The 15771-nt window shown below is 37.8% G+C and overlaps 4 protein-coding genes and 1 long non-coding RNA gene across 5 annotated transcripts; 4 read left to right on the top strand and 1 right to left on the bottom strand.

Annotated features, from left to right (window-relative positions):
- Positions 1–42: 42 nt before the first annotated feature.
- Positions 43–5280, top strand: LOC133849170 (bleomycin hydrolase). Its single transcript, XM_062285077.1, has 5 exons — positions 43–310; positions 2757–3412; positions 3482–3957; positions 4256–4376; positions 4439–5280. The coding sequence occupies exons 1-5, from the start codon at positions 307–309 to the stop codon at positions 4652–4654; spliced, it is 1473 nt and encodes a 490-aa protein (XP_062141061.1). The 5' UTR covers positions 43–306; the 3' UTR covers positions 4655–5280.
- LOC133849179 (uncharacterized) lies at positions 321–2690 on the top strand. The gene is made up of 2 exons (XR_009895336.1): positions 321–1945; positions 2470–2690. It is a non-coding gene; the product is annotated as an uncharacterized LOC133849179 (long non-coding RNA).
- On the bottom strand, positions 5014–6473 carry LOC133849174 (uncharacterized protein F58A4.6). The gene is made up of 2 exons (XM_062285085.1): positions 5869–6473; positions 5014–5803 (listed from the first exon to the last, which is right to left on the bottom strand). Exons 1-2 carry the CDS (start codon positions 6220–6222, stop codon positions 5513–5515), a joined length of 645 nt encoding a protein of 214 aa, XP_062141069.1. The 5' UTR covers positions 6223–6473; the 3' UTR covers positions 5014–5512.
- Positions 6474–7749: 1276 nt separating this feature from the next.
- On the top strand, positions 7750–10181 carry LOC133849173 (uncharacterized). The gene is made up of 3 exons (XM_062285084.1): positions 7750–7920; positions 9402–9518; positions 9598–10181. The coding sequence occupies exons 1-3, from the start codon at positions 7863–7865 to the stop codon at positions 10071–10073; spliced, it is 651 nt and encodes a 216-aa protein (XP_062141068.1). The 5' UTR covers positions 7750–7862; the 3' UTR covers positions 10074–10181.
- Positions 10182–12325: 2144 nt separating this feature from the next.
- Positions 12326–13559, top strand: LOC133849176 (uncharacterized). The gene is made up of 2 exons (XM_062285087.1): positions 12326–12427; positions 12484–13559. The coding sequence occupies exon 2, from the start codon at positions 12484–12486 to the stop codon at positions 13081–13083; it is 600 nt and encodes a 199-aa protein (XP_062141071.1). The 5' UTR covers positions 12326–12427; the 3' UTR covers positions 13084–13559.
- The last annotated feature ends 2212 nt before the right edge of the window (positions 13560–15771 follow it).

The following is a 15771-nucleotide window of genomic DNA, read 5'->3' on the forward strand; positions in this document are numbered from 1 at the left end:
AAAATAGTAGGTATTCAAATTGCAGTTGCGGTCACACAGTCTGTTTCGTGTTTCGGTCGCAAGCCAAACATTTTCATTTTCATTTTACTCATTAAAATAGAAATAGCAAATAAATAGAGCAACTTTGTCAGTCGCTAACCGTTGCTCGCAGTGCACACATAATAGTAAATAACGATAAAAGAAATAATACTCTCGTATTGAAAAGAAAAAGTATTTGTGGCAAGTGCATCATCCCAAAAATTGAAGTTGAAGTTGCAAGCATCTCTCTCTCAGCTAATAATTATCAACGTTCCCGTTACCAGCAGAATGTGTAAGTGAAAAGTGCACTTCAGCGAAGTTGCAATGCTCTGCAAGTTTAATATACAGACAATAACAAATACTGCCAACAGCAATGAAAGAGAAATGTAACCATCGCTTTAGTTGCTTCTTTTACTGCTGCTAGTTTTGTTGTTGTTGTTCTTCGAGGCATCGTTCAACAGTTTTGTATTTGTTTTGTGCAGGAGCGAGCGAGAGGCAGCGTGCTGACGCCCCAACAACAACAACAAAGAAGACAACGAAAGTAAAATTTCACCCAAATTTTTGTTTGTTTTTGCTGGTTTTTTGCCTTTTTGCTATTCGCATAAAAAATAAGCTGGATAAACAAGTTTTTGTTGTTGTAACACATACATATACACATATATATTTGTTGTCTCTTTCTTTGCCTTTTGTTGTTGCTGTAACCCTTTATGTTTGTTTAGATTTGCCGGCTTTGCCTGCGCGAAAGTTTAAAACGGCATATTGACCCCCTCTTCCGTTCCTCCCCCTCTTTAAACTGGTTTAATTGCACTCTGCATCATCGTCGTTTCTTTGCGGTTTTGTGCGATTGCTTAACTCGGTATTATTTCCTTTACAATCCGAGAGATAAAAAGGCAAATCTGACACAATCTGTTTGTTTTTTGCTTAGTTTAGTTTACGATTCTCATCAACGTACAGCAGACGATATCTCTCTATCTCACTCTCTATGTATTTGTGGTTGTACATGCAAAGTAAATGGCCACTCGTTTATTGTTGTTGTGTTATCAGTGCTTGAATGTGGTCACATCATTAGTAGTTGGTCACTTCTTTTTATTTTGTTTCCACATCTACGTCTAGTCTATGGTGCAGTGTTACCAAGCGATTCGATGCACAAAAGAAACGAAAGAAAGAAAGAAGGAAGAGTTGTTTTGCACCCACACCCACACACATATAAGCGCACCCATGTACATACATGCAATCATACAAAAGCAAAACAGTCCGTGGTGGGGGCGACATTGGCGACTGCTGCACTGCTCGCTCTCGTTGTGCTTAATGCTTAATAACAATGGCACAAAAAGTGTACACTCATTGCACTCCAAAGTGCAAGACAATGTTAATAGGCTGTAGCTAGAGTTGTTGCTGTCTGTCGTTGCAGCTGCTGCGCAAAATTCAATTTTCATATACATATGCGCAGCGAATACTGCACTTTGGGCCACGCCCTCAATCCTCCCTCAACGCCCCTCAAAAGAAAGTATCGCATTAGCGTCGATCAGCTTCACACATGCATACATATATACGTATATGTACATGTGTATTTATATACATAAATTGATCGCTCGATAGATAAAACAAATTCTGTATCTCGCAGAACATTGTTATCGCATTTCGCTTATCGATTTTCAAAATTTATTGCACGATATTTCAATGGATGTTTAACGATAACAATAACGATTATTAAGCAATGTTTGTTGTTTGCTTTTTACATAATTTAATGAGAGTTTCCAATAAACAAAATCTCAACATATTTGCCTAATCTGCTGATTTAAAATTCGCTAAACATAATCGCAACATTTTAAACGCTGTTGCGCAGTTGGAAGATTTCTTTTAATAGTTTTTGTTTTTATAGATAAGAAATAATACCAAAATATTCCGAGGAAACAAGAAAATATTTGTGAGAATTGTGAATTGAATATTTTTTTTTTTAAATTACAAGTATAATAAAATTGAGTTTTTAGTGCAAAATGGATTTGTTGTCTAGTTACAGACCAAGTTGAAAATACCGTTTGGTTGTGTAGATAGATAGATAAATCTTGTTGATTTATTATGACAGGGTAACTATTGTAGGTGCCAATTATACTATTAGTTGTCAGCAATTTATTGGACAAATAATTGTTACAAATAGTACAACTATATTATTAAATTAGAGAAATGTGTTTTTCTAAAATAGAGTTTAGTTTTATGTAACTAAATTTCGTGTATTATAATAATGCTTGTCGAGATTCAACAATAACCAATAATGTGTAAATCGATTTACAATTTTATAAAAGTGATGATTTTATAAAATATAATAAGTTCATTTAAAAGGAAAAGATTACAAATAAATATATTTCTTCTAATATTGGGATCGTTTAGTTTTACATACATATGTAACTAAATTTCGATCAATTCGTATTAATGTTTATCGAACTATTATAGATAACAATTGCATTCGATTACAAAATGTGTAAATCGAACAATTTGTAACAAGTTCAAGACAAAGTCAAAAGTAAAGATTTAATCTAGTGCCATTTGATGAAAATTTCAAAATCCCGTGCTGAGTGTTAGATGTCAAAAGTTTGAAAATGTTTCGGTTTACACGCTTCATGATGCTTCCACAGGTGGCGAAAGCAACAACAACAACAACAAATAAATCAACAGCAACAACAGCAAGTAAATCAGAGTACCTGAGAAATCAAATATCGCTTCCGTTATTATGATTTTAGCTGACAACAATATCACCACCGATATCAGAGGCGGCGGCAATGGCAGCAGCAATAACAACACCAACAACGCCATTAAGCCTGCTGCATTAAGCACCAGCAGCAGCAGCTCCTCCTCCGCCATAACGGATGAGTTGCTCCAAAAGTGGCGCGAGAATTTCTACAGTCATCCGAAGAATTTGCTGGCGCAGAACGTCTGCTCCCGTGTGGATCCGTTCGATGTGTGCCTGTCGCGTAAGGCACTGGAGACGACCAATCATGTGTTCAACTACAAGGTGGAAACGGAGGGCAAACCGATCACCAATCAACGCAGCTCCGGTCGCTGTTGGCTCTTTGCGGCGCTCAATTGCATTCGCCTGCCGTTCATGAAGAACTACAACCTGGATGAGTTTGAGTTCTCGCAGGCATTCCTCTTTTACTGGGACAAAATCGAGCGTTGCAATTACTTTCTCAATAACATTGTGAAGACGGCGCAGCGCGGCGAAAAGGTCGATGGGCGACTCGTTTCGTTTCTGCTGCTAGATCCAACCTCCGATGGCGGCCAATGGGACATGCTGGTCAATCTGATAGTCAAACACGGTCTGATGCCAAAGAAATGCTTTCCGGAGAGCTTTAGCTGCGAGTCCAGCATACGCCTGAATGCCATACTAAAGAGCAAGGTGAGTGTGATTGGATTTTCAAATTGTATTTCGAGCTGTTTACATTAAAGAGCTCTTCTGCTTTTACAGTTGCGCGAATATGCGCGTCACTTGCGAGTGCTGCTGGAGCAAAATCCGAGCGAGGAAGAGATTGCCTTGAAGATACAGGATCAAATGGCCGAGATTTACAAGGTGGTTGGCATATGCCTGGGCATTCCAGCCGAGAAATTCACCTGGGAATACTATGATAAATCGAAGAACTATCAGTCAATTGGACCGATCAGTTCGCTTGAGTTCTACGAACGCTATGTGAAGCCGCACTTCAATGTCGAGGACAAGGTGTGTCTCGTTACCGATCCGCGTCCCACCAGCAGCTACGATCAAGCCTACACAGTGGACTGTTTGGGCAATGTGGTTGGTGGCCGACCCGTGCTATACAATAATCAATCCGTCGAGCTGCTCCTGGCCATGGTCACAAAATCACTGAAAGCCGGCGAGGCTGTTTGGTTTGGCTGTGAGGTTAGCAAGCGTTTTGCCTCCAAGCAGGGCATCGAGGATGTTGACGTGTAAGTATTTGCACATCAAGTTGTGGCTTGACATAGTTCTAAATATGTTTAGATATAAGTAGAGTTTTTGTGACGTACTTTATATATACATTCATTGCATTTAATGAATGTTTTTAACCTGTTTTGTTTATGGAAATACTTCCTTAATATATTTTATGCAATAGTTTCAAAGAAGTTGTGACATAAAGAAGTTCGACATATTCTAAGCAATTCAGAAGAGTCTGTCTTTAATCTAATGTCTATACCTCATCGTGCTCTTTCTAACTTGTCTTGTCGTCTCTTTCTTTTCCATGCACAGCCACGATTTCAAGCTGGTCTTCGACATCGATATACAAACAACATTCTCTAAGGCGGATCGTCTGATCTATGGCGAATCTGCTATGACACACGCCATGGTCTTTACTGCCGTCTCTGTAGATGTAAGTGGTGCAACACATTGTGGTGGAAATTATATTAATGGCTTTGAATGGTTGTTTTGCAGAAAAATGGCGTGGCGAACAAACTGCGCGTGGAGAACTCATGGGGCGAGGATCGTGGAGAGAAGGGATATCTGGTGATGTGCGCCGATTGGTTCAGGGAGTTCGGCTTTGAGGTGGTTGTCGACAAGAAATACGTGCCCGAGGATGTGATGCGTGTCTTTGACATGGAACCCATTGTACTGCCCGCCTGGGATCCCATGGGCACGTTGGCGCAATAGAATGCTCATTCAGCCAAATGGAAAAGCTTTACATTAACACCAACAAACGTTAGCACTACAAGCAATAATCCGCTAAATTCAAGTTTACCAACACATACTTATTGATGATCGATCAACATTTTTTTTTTGGCCATAATCATGTTTATGTCAAATTATAGCCAGTCGTCTTCTATTATACTCTATTATTATTTTTCGCGTGTGTGTTATATGTATGTGTATATGCTGTATGTATATAATATATCTGCAAACATATAATATGTACGTATACATATACATATACATGTTTTCATATATGGTATATACACATATATATATATATATATATATATATATATAAGAATACGTTTTTTGTCAACCAATATTATGCATAATTATGGCTCATTATTAAGCGATCAAAACAGAATGAATCACCGACACATGCGACAAATGTATCTTTGAATATGCATGACGCGTCAATTCTTTTAGTAGCATATACTATTAATTAATCTACATACGAAATTACAACACTCACACATTAGAAGAAACAAAGAGCAAAAACAGAAACTGCATAGTTTAAGTAACAAAATTTCGATGTATTGAATTTGCTGCCGGCCATGAGAGAGCAGTTTAATAAATGTTAAAAAGCATTTGATACGTACATATTTTACATACACCACACACACATATACGTATATATATATATGCAGATATATATATATTATATAAATAAATATATTGAATGCAACCACACATTTTGAATATCTATAGAATTGTGTATATATTTCAGCTTAAAACGACTAAAAAAACATCAAACAATTGTTCGCTCTCTCTTTCCAACTTTCTGCATAAAAAAACCTAAACGAAAAATATAAGAGTTTATCACTGACTGTGTCCAGCGGATGGACGGCAACGCCTACTCCGCCGCTCCTCATACTCGAAGCGCAGTCGCAACCAGATGCCGAGGCACATGCGCATCAAACGTTGATCGTACTCCTTGAATTGAAGTGCAAAACGATGCTGGCTGCGTATCAAATGCTTCGCCTGACGCAATTGGCCGCGCTGTATTAACGATATGCTGTAGTAGAGTTTGCAGCGAGCCTGCAGGAAAGGATCGCCCAGGCGCAGACCAATTGTCAGCTGTTGCAGCGAGATTTTGCCCGCTGTCTCCGCCTGTAAATTGCCAAAAACATCTTATGTATCTTGATCTTGTATCTCTGTTTATATCTCACACTTACGCATCGCTCGAACTGTTCGCCCAGGGCTGAGAAGCCGCCGCCCAGCGTCGAGAGCCAGGACATTAGATGCTCGACCTCCACATGCTCCCATATCGTATGCCTCAACATCTCGCCCCACTTGTAGTCGATGGTGTCTCGCTCTGGGGGCGACAATGCCAGCCACAGCAGCTCCACACCATCGTTCTGCTGCAGCTTCTGGGCGAGCACTTTTTGCTGGAGCAGCTCCCGGAGCAAATAGTTGGCAGTGATGGCGTCCAGTTGCAGGGACAGTCGACGCACTGGACTATTAGCCGGCTGTTGATTAAAGTAATGGCGATGCTGCCAATAATCACTGACACACACGGTCAGTGTCATCTTTGGATTGCCGCGTTCGATTGCGATGCAGTTTGAAGTGTTGTTGTTAGTATTATTATTACAGCTACTGAGCACATAGGGCACTAGAGGTGGAGCAACATCGATGTTTCTTGCAGTTAACTAATTTACATGTATTCATTTAATATCGATTCAACTATTATCTTTTGTATGAATTCAGACTTTTATCTTAAAACAAAAAAATAAGCTTTAAGCTTTTTTATTTAACACCTGTGTCAAAATGTGACCACGGCAACATATCAAAAATATACCATATATATAAAATGCTGAGACCCGATAATTGTCAGCCGTCTTTCTTTTTCGTTATATGATAAACTATAAAGTAGAAAAGCTGCAATATTTTGCAACCAGAATTACGATTACTAGCAGCATTTTGACATAGTTTTCATTTAAGTTTCAATTATTTTATTGCTCACTTTCTGCAATCTGGCAACGCCACAGAGGAACGCTAGTAGAACAAACGGGGTCCGTCGCATACAATATAATTCAACTATTCTAAATCTGCTACCAAAATTATTACACAATTTTTCGTTTAGAAGTTATAAACAAAGCTAACTTCCTTTGGGTATTTCAAAAACCTAACATTTAAACAATTTTATTAACTTTCATATGAAAAAATTCGAAAATTAATAATTATTGTTTTTATTTCTAGTAATCAAAGCTTAAAATATATTTAGCATTAAATAAAATAAAAAAGGTATTTCTTAATAGTTGATAAACAGAGTAAGCATCTGTGATAAATAACAATTATCTTCTAAAGTTTTCAATTATCCCAGTTAATTTAAGTTATGGTTTTTACAACGAAAAAACTCATTCGCCGTAACGTGCGCAGGTGACAATCGAATACGATTTATCGATTGACAGCGATGATTTGAATAAGGCCGTTACGAAAGACCGATGAGTTGATTACATTAGTTTGTATGTCTTCGTTTCCCCTAAAGTTATTTTAGTTTAAGAATTTAGAAACTAATTATGAATCTGTGTTCTTGCTAGCGTTCGCTTAAACAATTAGTTATAATATTTTCAATATATGCAATTTGGATTGAACCGATTTTCAGCACCCAACACTAATGTGTAAGTCCAAAGGTAATCACAGAACATTTTAAAGCAAAAAGTGCACATATTTTGTAACTTGCTCACTCTACATTTTTTTTTTTTGGAAGAAACTGAGTCAAAACCTTTGATATAATATGTCATTATTGATTCACCTGCCTTATTTTTAGTAGGAAATGGCTCAGGTTTATAGATAATGAACCCCTTTAGTATCGACCGAAGCAAGTACATAAGTATGGATTTATGAGCACACATACATATGTACATACATACATATGTACATATATATGCAACGTGTGATATGCGATTACTCCCTCACACTCGTCATCATAACATCGGCAAAGCTTATCTTCGGCTCACACACGGTAACAGCTGCAATACGTCGATCGCGATAAAGGCCCAGCATACTATCAAACTATATTATAGAGAGTTCGCTCGCGTCCAATACAACTCGGTTTTAGTAATTAACTGAGCTTCAGTCCGAGCGGTCGTAGTGTGCGCTGCGAGAAACAATTCAACAACGATCTAACTAAAATTTGTGGTGTCAATTAGTGAAATAAATACTCAAGATGAAATTCTATTTGTTGGTGATTGTTGCTGTTGCCTATTTGGCCTACGTTAGTTCCGGTAAAGCCCTACATTTCTTTTAACTATATGCAATTTACCTGTGAAACTAAATTATATAACGCGGTTTATTGTTGAACGTTATTTGATCATTTACCTATTTTTGTTTGTCGTTAATCGAAACCGGTATCTTATCTTTGTTTACTTTAACACATACATACACATACATTTCTTATCGCAGTTCGATAAGTCAGGGCTTTTTTTCATTCTTTTTTTTTTTGTGGTGTTCAAGTGATTCTATTTTTTTCCGTTTGTGCCCACATAACCGGCAAACACTTGCCCAACACAAAGGTTTCAGTTGATAACTATGCACAATTACTTATTAGCGTTGGGTAAATGTAAAATCATATGGACTATTCGAAGTAGATGCGGCTCGTTGACTTAGAAGAGCAAATGAGTCACGAATTCATGACTCAAACGAGCAAGAATTCTTCAGTTGATCATATTTCGGCTGAGATAATGCAATGTATTGAATTTAACATTTATATTTGCATACGACACTAATTAAAGTGACCCCAAATTGACCCCTGGAAAACAGTTTTTTCAATAATAACCAAGATTAATATACTTTTGTACCGTATGTGGGCTGTGTATCAATATACATACATATGCATACACATTAAGAATATACAAATGCATGTCGAGAGTACAGTTGTACATACTATTTATGCCGAATTCGTTTGAAGAATTCTGCGTAATTATTGCTTTTATAATGCGAGTTTTGTTTATGACTGTTATTAGAAACAAGCTTTTTGGCAAACTTTGGTTTCAGTATCAATATCATTTTAATAGTCATATTAATGGCATTGATGCAAGTATGAAATCGATTCGATTTTTGGTAATATCAGTTCAATCCAGTTGAGTAAATCCAGTTTTATTTCCATTAAAAGTATTATATATCAAGAAAGTCAAGCAGTTCACAGTGAATTTCAAATGCTGTCGAAATTGCACTGCTTAGGAAAGTGAAATGCAAGCAGGGCAACGGATTGCATGCACATTAAAAGCAAGCAGCGCATATACATACATATGTACATAGCTTCGAAATTTCGGTACTTTTGAAATATTGCCACTGGCGGGGGGCTTGCCCTATAATCGCAGCTATTGACCCGATATGGGGATCAATATGACAAGTTTAAATCGATGCGATTACAGCAATAACGAAATAGTTATTGATACGAAGCTAATTTGCTAATAATTAGCAAATATTTATTCAACCTGTATAGATAGGCGAACGTCGCATCAATACCGTACGCGTAATTGATTACTTATCATTGTCTATCAGAATTTACGGTTGCAAGTCTCTTATCTCTAAGTGTACATATGTACATATATAAAGAATGCTAGTTCTAATTGTATAGGTAATGCAATTTTATAAACAAATATATGTAGAACACGGAATATGTGTCGATTATCAATTATATTAAAATAAAACAATTGAACAATTAATCGTTTCTGAAACTCACCTTCTGTCATACAACCCGCAGAGAGCTGCGTTCAGTGCAACTCAAAGACTGATGTGCGATGCGCCACCGATGCCAACTCCATGATGTCCAAGGATTGCGCCAATGTCAACAACACAATGTGCTACTCCCGCGTGCTGGGTAAGTTTCCGATCCTAGATCTTCTTCTTCCAAGTTAAGACAGCTGAATGAGTAATGCGATCGTTTCCAATTTGTGCAGATGGCTACACGATTCGTGGCTGTGCCAGCGACTTGGACAACAAAACGTTGAGCTCCTGCAACAATGATCTGGAGTGTATGATCTGCACGTTCGGTAATGGCTGCAATCGTGCGCTCTTCCCCCAGCATCGTCTCCACTGCCTGCAGTGCTCCGGCAACTCGACGAACTCCACCTGTGCCACCGAATACAATGCCCCCATTGCTGTGTGCCCCATTTACAAGCTGGGCGACAAGTGCTTCGTGCGCAACAGCAATCGCCTGGCCGACGGCTCATTCCAACGTGGCTGCCTCACCACTGCCCAGGCCAACAAGGTGTGCATCAAGGATGGCAACTGCTACACTTGCAACGGCGGTGGTTGCAACTCCATTCGCGCCGACAGCACCGAGATTCCACTGGCACGCGATGGCGCCCCGGTTTCGGTTATCGCTTCGTTAGCTCTGCTGCTGTTCAGCGGCATCGCCAGCTTGTCGCTCTAGGAAGTCTGCAACAAGAACAAGAAGAACCACGAAAAAAAGTTCATTTAATGTTTTGTACTATTTCATTTGCAATTTGCAGTTTGTAAATGTAGTTATTTTTTTTTTACTTGCGAACTAATAAAATAAATATATAACAACTAAGAAAAACAAGCGAAATAAATGATGGAATGATTGCGCCTTTGATGTGCTGCAACAACAACAACAACAACAGCAAACAACAAAGATTTCCTTTCTGAGTCACAAAACATTCGGTTGCCGATTTTATGAGGTGCCATTGAGACTTGGCCACTTCCACTAGCCAAACAGTCGAAGTCAGCCCCTCTAATAGTTGACATTTGTTGCACACACACACATATCCATATGTATATGTACATGTGTAGTCTACATATATATTTCGTGTGGCAAGCGAATGGAACCGGAAGCTGCGCCAATGGGGTGCATAAATTTATCAACGCCTCCAAAACAAAACGGCAGTCGTTCAATTGACTCGCAACGAGAATGAGACAAATACGGAAACTATTTCACGCACTCACACACTCACACACACATATAATCTTTACTTGCAATTTAATCTAAGTTCGTTTTGTTTATTGTTAGCAACACATATAATCTTTACTTACAGTTTAATCTAAGTTCGTTTTGTTTATTGTTAGAAAGTGAATTGAATTTCACTTCTCAATAGCAATAATTTAATAACACTTTTTGCTTTTTCACACTTCACTCGAATTGACTGCAAAGCGCAAATTACAAATATGGCGTCGCTTTTGATTATTGGCACAGTTATCGATTTGAGTATCGAATCGCGCTTCGATTATCGATGTTGTCGCCAATTCATATTGATTATCGATGCTGCAGTCAATTGCTCTTCATCTGCGCAGCTGATTTTTGCAATTTTGTACTAAATGTAAAAATGATAATATTATTTGTGTTTTTACATATTACTGAATGTAAAAATGTTTACAATTTGGGTATTACTCATGTAAGTAAATTGAACATATCTATTGTTTTCATAAGAAATTAATCGATATTCCAAAGATTAATTACCTATCGCATAACTAATTCATGACTTCAAAGTTTTCTACACAAATTGATATAATAAATGAAAAATATACATGTATATACTATACTCTGCCTCATTTATGTATTCTATAAGATTTTATAAGGACTTAATCGATATCCCGCAGTTCCATGGATTGATCGCATGTCGCATAACTACTTCATTCTACTTCAAAGTTTTCCTACACTTATGATAAATCTATGTTATTTATATCCATAAAGCTCCATTAACAGTCGAACTAATTAGTGTTTTTCACAAAATTCGGCATTTTATTAATGAGTATTTCGACAAGCGCTGCCAACTTGCTGATTGGTTGCTGCCAAGTTATCAACGTGACGCTCAACGAAAACCAATTGAATCTCAATTCAAATTCAACATTAGTACTACGTGAATTTATTGAACCGTGCGTAAACAATAACAAATGGATCTTCCGGGTTTACTTATTCTTCCATTGTTAACATTTTGTAATTTTCCAGATTCAACTTTGAACAATGCTAACATGGTTGATTGATACATTTATAATTTAGTTAAATACATATATTGATATATAAACTGATTTATGATTTCGATCTTAAATGTTGCTAAGAAAGAACATTCGACAAGAGCAGAAACCAAAAGTCAGCTAGAAAACGAATTTTAGATTTAAATATATTTATCACAATACGAATATAATCATATACATTCATAACATGAGTTACTTTATAGACAATATCGGTTATCCATTTTCTATACAAATAAAAAAAAGATGCTATAACAATGTTAATCAAAACTCAATTTTTGGACACATTTAAATCGTAATTGAGACGTGATCGTTGGTTATTTATTAATCGTCGCAGATCACATAATCACAACATAACTTACTTTATAGACAATATCGGTTATCCATTTTCTATACAAAAAAAGATGCTATAACAATGTTAATCAAAACTCAATTTTAGGACACATTTAAATCGTTAATTGAGACGTGATCGTTGGTAATTTATCATATTATTAATCGTTGCAGATCACTAGAATTTCAATGATACAGCTGTCTTTTGAGTAAACAATTTTCTTTACCCTTTAATTTATGGTAATTAAATTAAGTAAACAACTTTGATTTGTGAACTTTATAAAATAAATATAAATGTTTGGAATTACTTAATAATACAGTTAAGGGTCGAAAAACAACTCAAATGCAGTTGACAGAATAAGCTATGAAATTTCAACTCATTCGCCTGTTGACATCAAAAACATTTCTGACAAATTACATTGAACAGCAAAATAAGTATTCTAACAAAAAACAAAAAATAAGTTAAAGGTAAAACAACACATCAGTAGATAATACGTAAATGCATATTGCTATCTAATTCCAAGATGCGCAAACTCCAGATTCAAGTGCTGACACGTGATGGACGCAAGAACATCTTTGAGACGGATCGCTTTCGGAATGTCGCCGATTTGAAGAAGCACATTGGACGCTCGTTGAATGTGCCGATGACATTCAGCAAATTGACCTACAAGGGTCGCCTGCTGTCCAATGACAGCATCCTTGAGGATGAGGGCGTTAAGCGTTTGTCCACCTTGGAGCTGTATTGGCAACCCCTGGTGATGACGCCCAAACAGTATCGCGAAAAGGAGATGGAGCTGGAGAAGCTCGAGCAGAAGCAACGTCATCTATCGCGCTTGGCCGACAACTCTGAGGCAACGACATCGAAGAAGGGCAATCACGAACGTGTTTCGATCGGTTCTCGACCGACACGTGGCGCGGAACAGCTACAGGAGAAGCCATCATCAATCGAAGAAGATGCGAAGCTGGTGTCCAAGGCAACCGAGGAACCAAACTCCGAGTCGTCGGAGGAACTTGATTTTCTATCGGTTTATTGGTGCTGTCCCAAAAAAGTCACTTCACGAATCGGAAACAAAGCTGGAACTGGGACAGGAACAGCAGCAAGTACAGCAGCAGGCAGCAGCTAACACTGAGGAGCAGAAACATCAGTCGGAGAGTTCATCATCCTCCAGCTTGTACCACGACTCCGAGGAGGAGCAAACGTTGGCTGAAGTGCGAAGCCAGCGCTGCTTCTGCTGCAATCCAACTGTTCGCCCTGGAAGTGCGTCTTGCGGCTGGTCGCATATCGCACAGCATCATCTTCAACATTCGAAAGCATCAAAAGAATTGTCAGGAATTGAAAAGGAAATGAATGAAATCACCTAGAAGTTAGATCACGAATCACGCACAATCGTTTCATATGTTAATTACGTTACAAATTTGGTTTGGTTTTCGATTCGATGAACAAAATTCGCATCTGTAGAATCTGAGACGCATCTTGATAAATACAGAAATTCAAAATGTTGGACAAATCTGATATGATATGTAAAATATATTCCAATGTGTATATTATCACTTGACATTGCGCATAAAGTTGAAGAGAAGCCTAGAATAACAATTCATTTACTTCAAAGTTGTAATCTATTTGACCTATTTTCACTGCTAGAAATTTGCATTAGATGCGGAGAAATCTTAGCCTTCCAGCTCTTACCATCTTTGGGGTTAAGTTCGAATAGTTGATCAGTTAATGTAAAATGCTCTTTTGAAATACTTTTTTGATATTTCGCAAAGGCCAAAGCAGCCAGCGCTAGTAAATTATAAATTAATCTATAATCAAAGCCTTGTTATAAATTAATAACTTTTTTGATATATACGAGTACATATGTGATCAAGCAAATTTAAGTAGCTGCTCGTTTCGAATTTGGAAAAATCTCACCCGCCTCCAGTCAATATTATATACTATTTCGATCTTATTTGTGGTGTGAAAATGATGCAAATTTCTAGCTAATTTAAGCCTCTGCTAGTTAAAGGCTTGCGCTAGTTGCGATGGAAAAATCTTAACCGTCTGCTCCATTTGGGCTTAAAATTAAAAGTTGGACAAAATCAATCAGTAAATGCGCAATACTATTTTGATAACCCAATTAAAGCCACTGCTACTTATTTACTAACAACTTTATTGTGGCAAAAATCTCTTCTTACCATTTGGGCCTCAATCAGGCAGTTATTTTTATTCCCGCTATGCATAGAGTAGAAGGGTATTAAAGGTATAATAGATGGAGATAAAAGATTAAGTTTTGTATAGGCAATAATAACTTTAGTTTTTGTGATTTTTGAAAATTTGGTTGCGTTCGGATAAAAATTATATAAGAAATACTTTTATATTTGCAAAAGCGCCAATTTACTACGGATCTTAATCTTTCGCTGAAAATTTGGTATATTTTGTAGGCAATGGTATATTTTGAATGTAGTACTATATCATTATACCAAATATCGCCTTTGGTATAATTTTAAGGTATTTTTCTGTATATCAATTTGGAATATTTTAAAATTAATTTATTAAATATGGATATCGGGTATCTAAAAGTCGAGCACACTCTACTGTAGCTTTGTTAATTGTTTAGTCTTGCGGTATATTAATTCAGTATATTTTATGAATAATACCGCACTCCTTTGCTTTCATTAAAAATGGGTAGCGAGTATCTAAAAGTCGAGCACACTCTACTGTAGCTCTCCTAAATGTTTTTATATACAAATCGATAGAATTGAATTTGCGTTGCCTGTTTATGATACGCAAAAACGATGGCAAATTAGAAATCCATAAGCGAATTTGCGCATAAGGAAATTTGGCGAGCATATTCCATTCGAATGCAATTAATTATTATTTACGATTAGTCGAATGTACTCGCTGCTGCGTTTTTAGTATTCAAGTGCTGCTTGGTTTCGTTGGAAATGCCAAACTACCGAGTACTTAACTCAAAATAATTTGTAAACAGCTCGAGGAGAAACAACAGAGCACCAAGCAGGGCAACAAATTGAATATCGCACGAATGTTGAATCCTGGGCGTAACTGGATGTTAAGATTTATATGCGTACACACACAAAAATGCAGAGATAAACAAATACTCGTGGGGCACAAAACAGGGGGAGAACAGGTAAAACTCATAGCCAGGTATCCACTAGAGCAATGGCTGCTGATGCTGATGCTGATGCTGCATTTACCATTAATTGAACGAGTGTGGGTGATGAAAAGCAGACACCAGCAAGGCAGACACCATCAAAACGCAACGCAAACTGGCAACAAGCAAAGCCGACAAGAAACAACAAGCATCAAAAGCCTCTTCTCCACTTCCAAACCCAATTGCCGATCAATTTGCTTTGATCGGTCTCAGTTCCCAGTTCTCCACTTGTATGTGCTTCCAGTCTCCATCTCCATCTCCATTTCTATCTCCGTCTAAATCCGACGCCATTTTAGCGAAGTTTGTGAGCAGGCAGAGTGCCAATGCCCCGCCGCAGGAAAGCAGCCAGGCAACAGCAGCATCATCATCATCTAGGGCTGCGATTTTACGGTTTATTTAGTGTCGAGGTTATGGCGCAATTTGTATTTATGGCCCCGTCCAAACACCAACACCATCAGCATCAGCATCAGCAACAGCATCTCCAACACCATGTGGTAGCAGTCCAATTAAAAGCGTTTTCCAAATGAGGGCCATGTGAATCGCAGCGGTGCCGCCGCATCCAATGAGTCAGCACGCCCACTCATCTCGCAAGCTAGAGAAAGAAAGAGAGAGAGAGAGAGAGCGACAGAGTGAGAGAGAAGGAGAGAGAGAGTGCTATCT

This window comes from Drosophila sulfurigaster, chromosome X, assembly GCF_023558435.1.
Source record: "Drosophila sulfurigaster albostrigata strain 15112-1811.04 chromosome X, ASM2355843v2, whole genome shotgun sequence".
NCBI lineage: Eukaryota > Metazoa > Arthropoda > Insecta > Diptera > Drosophilidae > Drosophila > Drosophila sulfurigaster.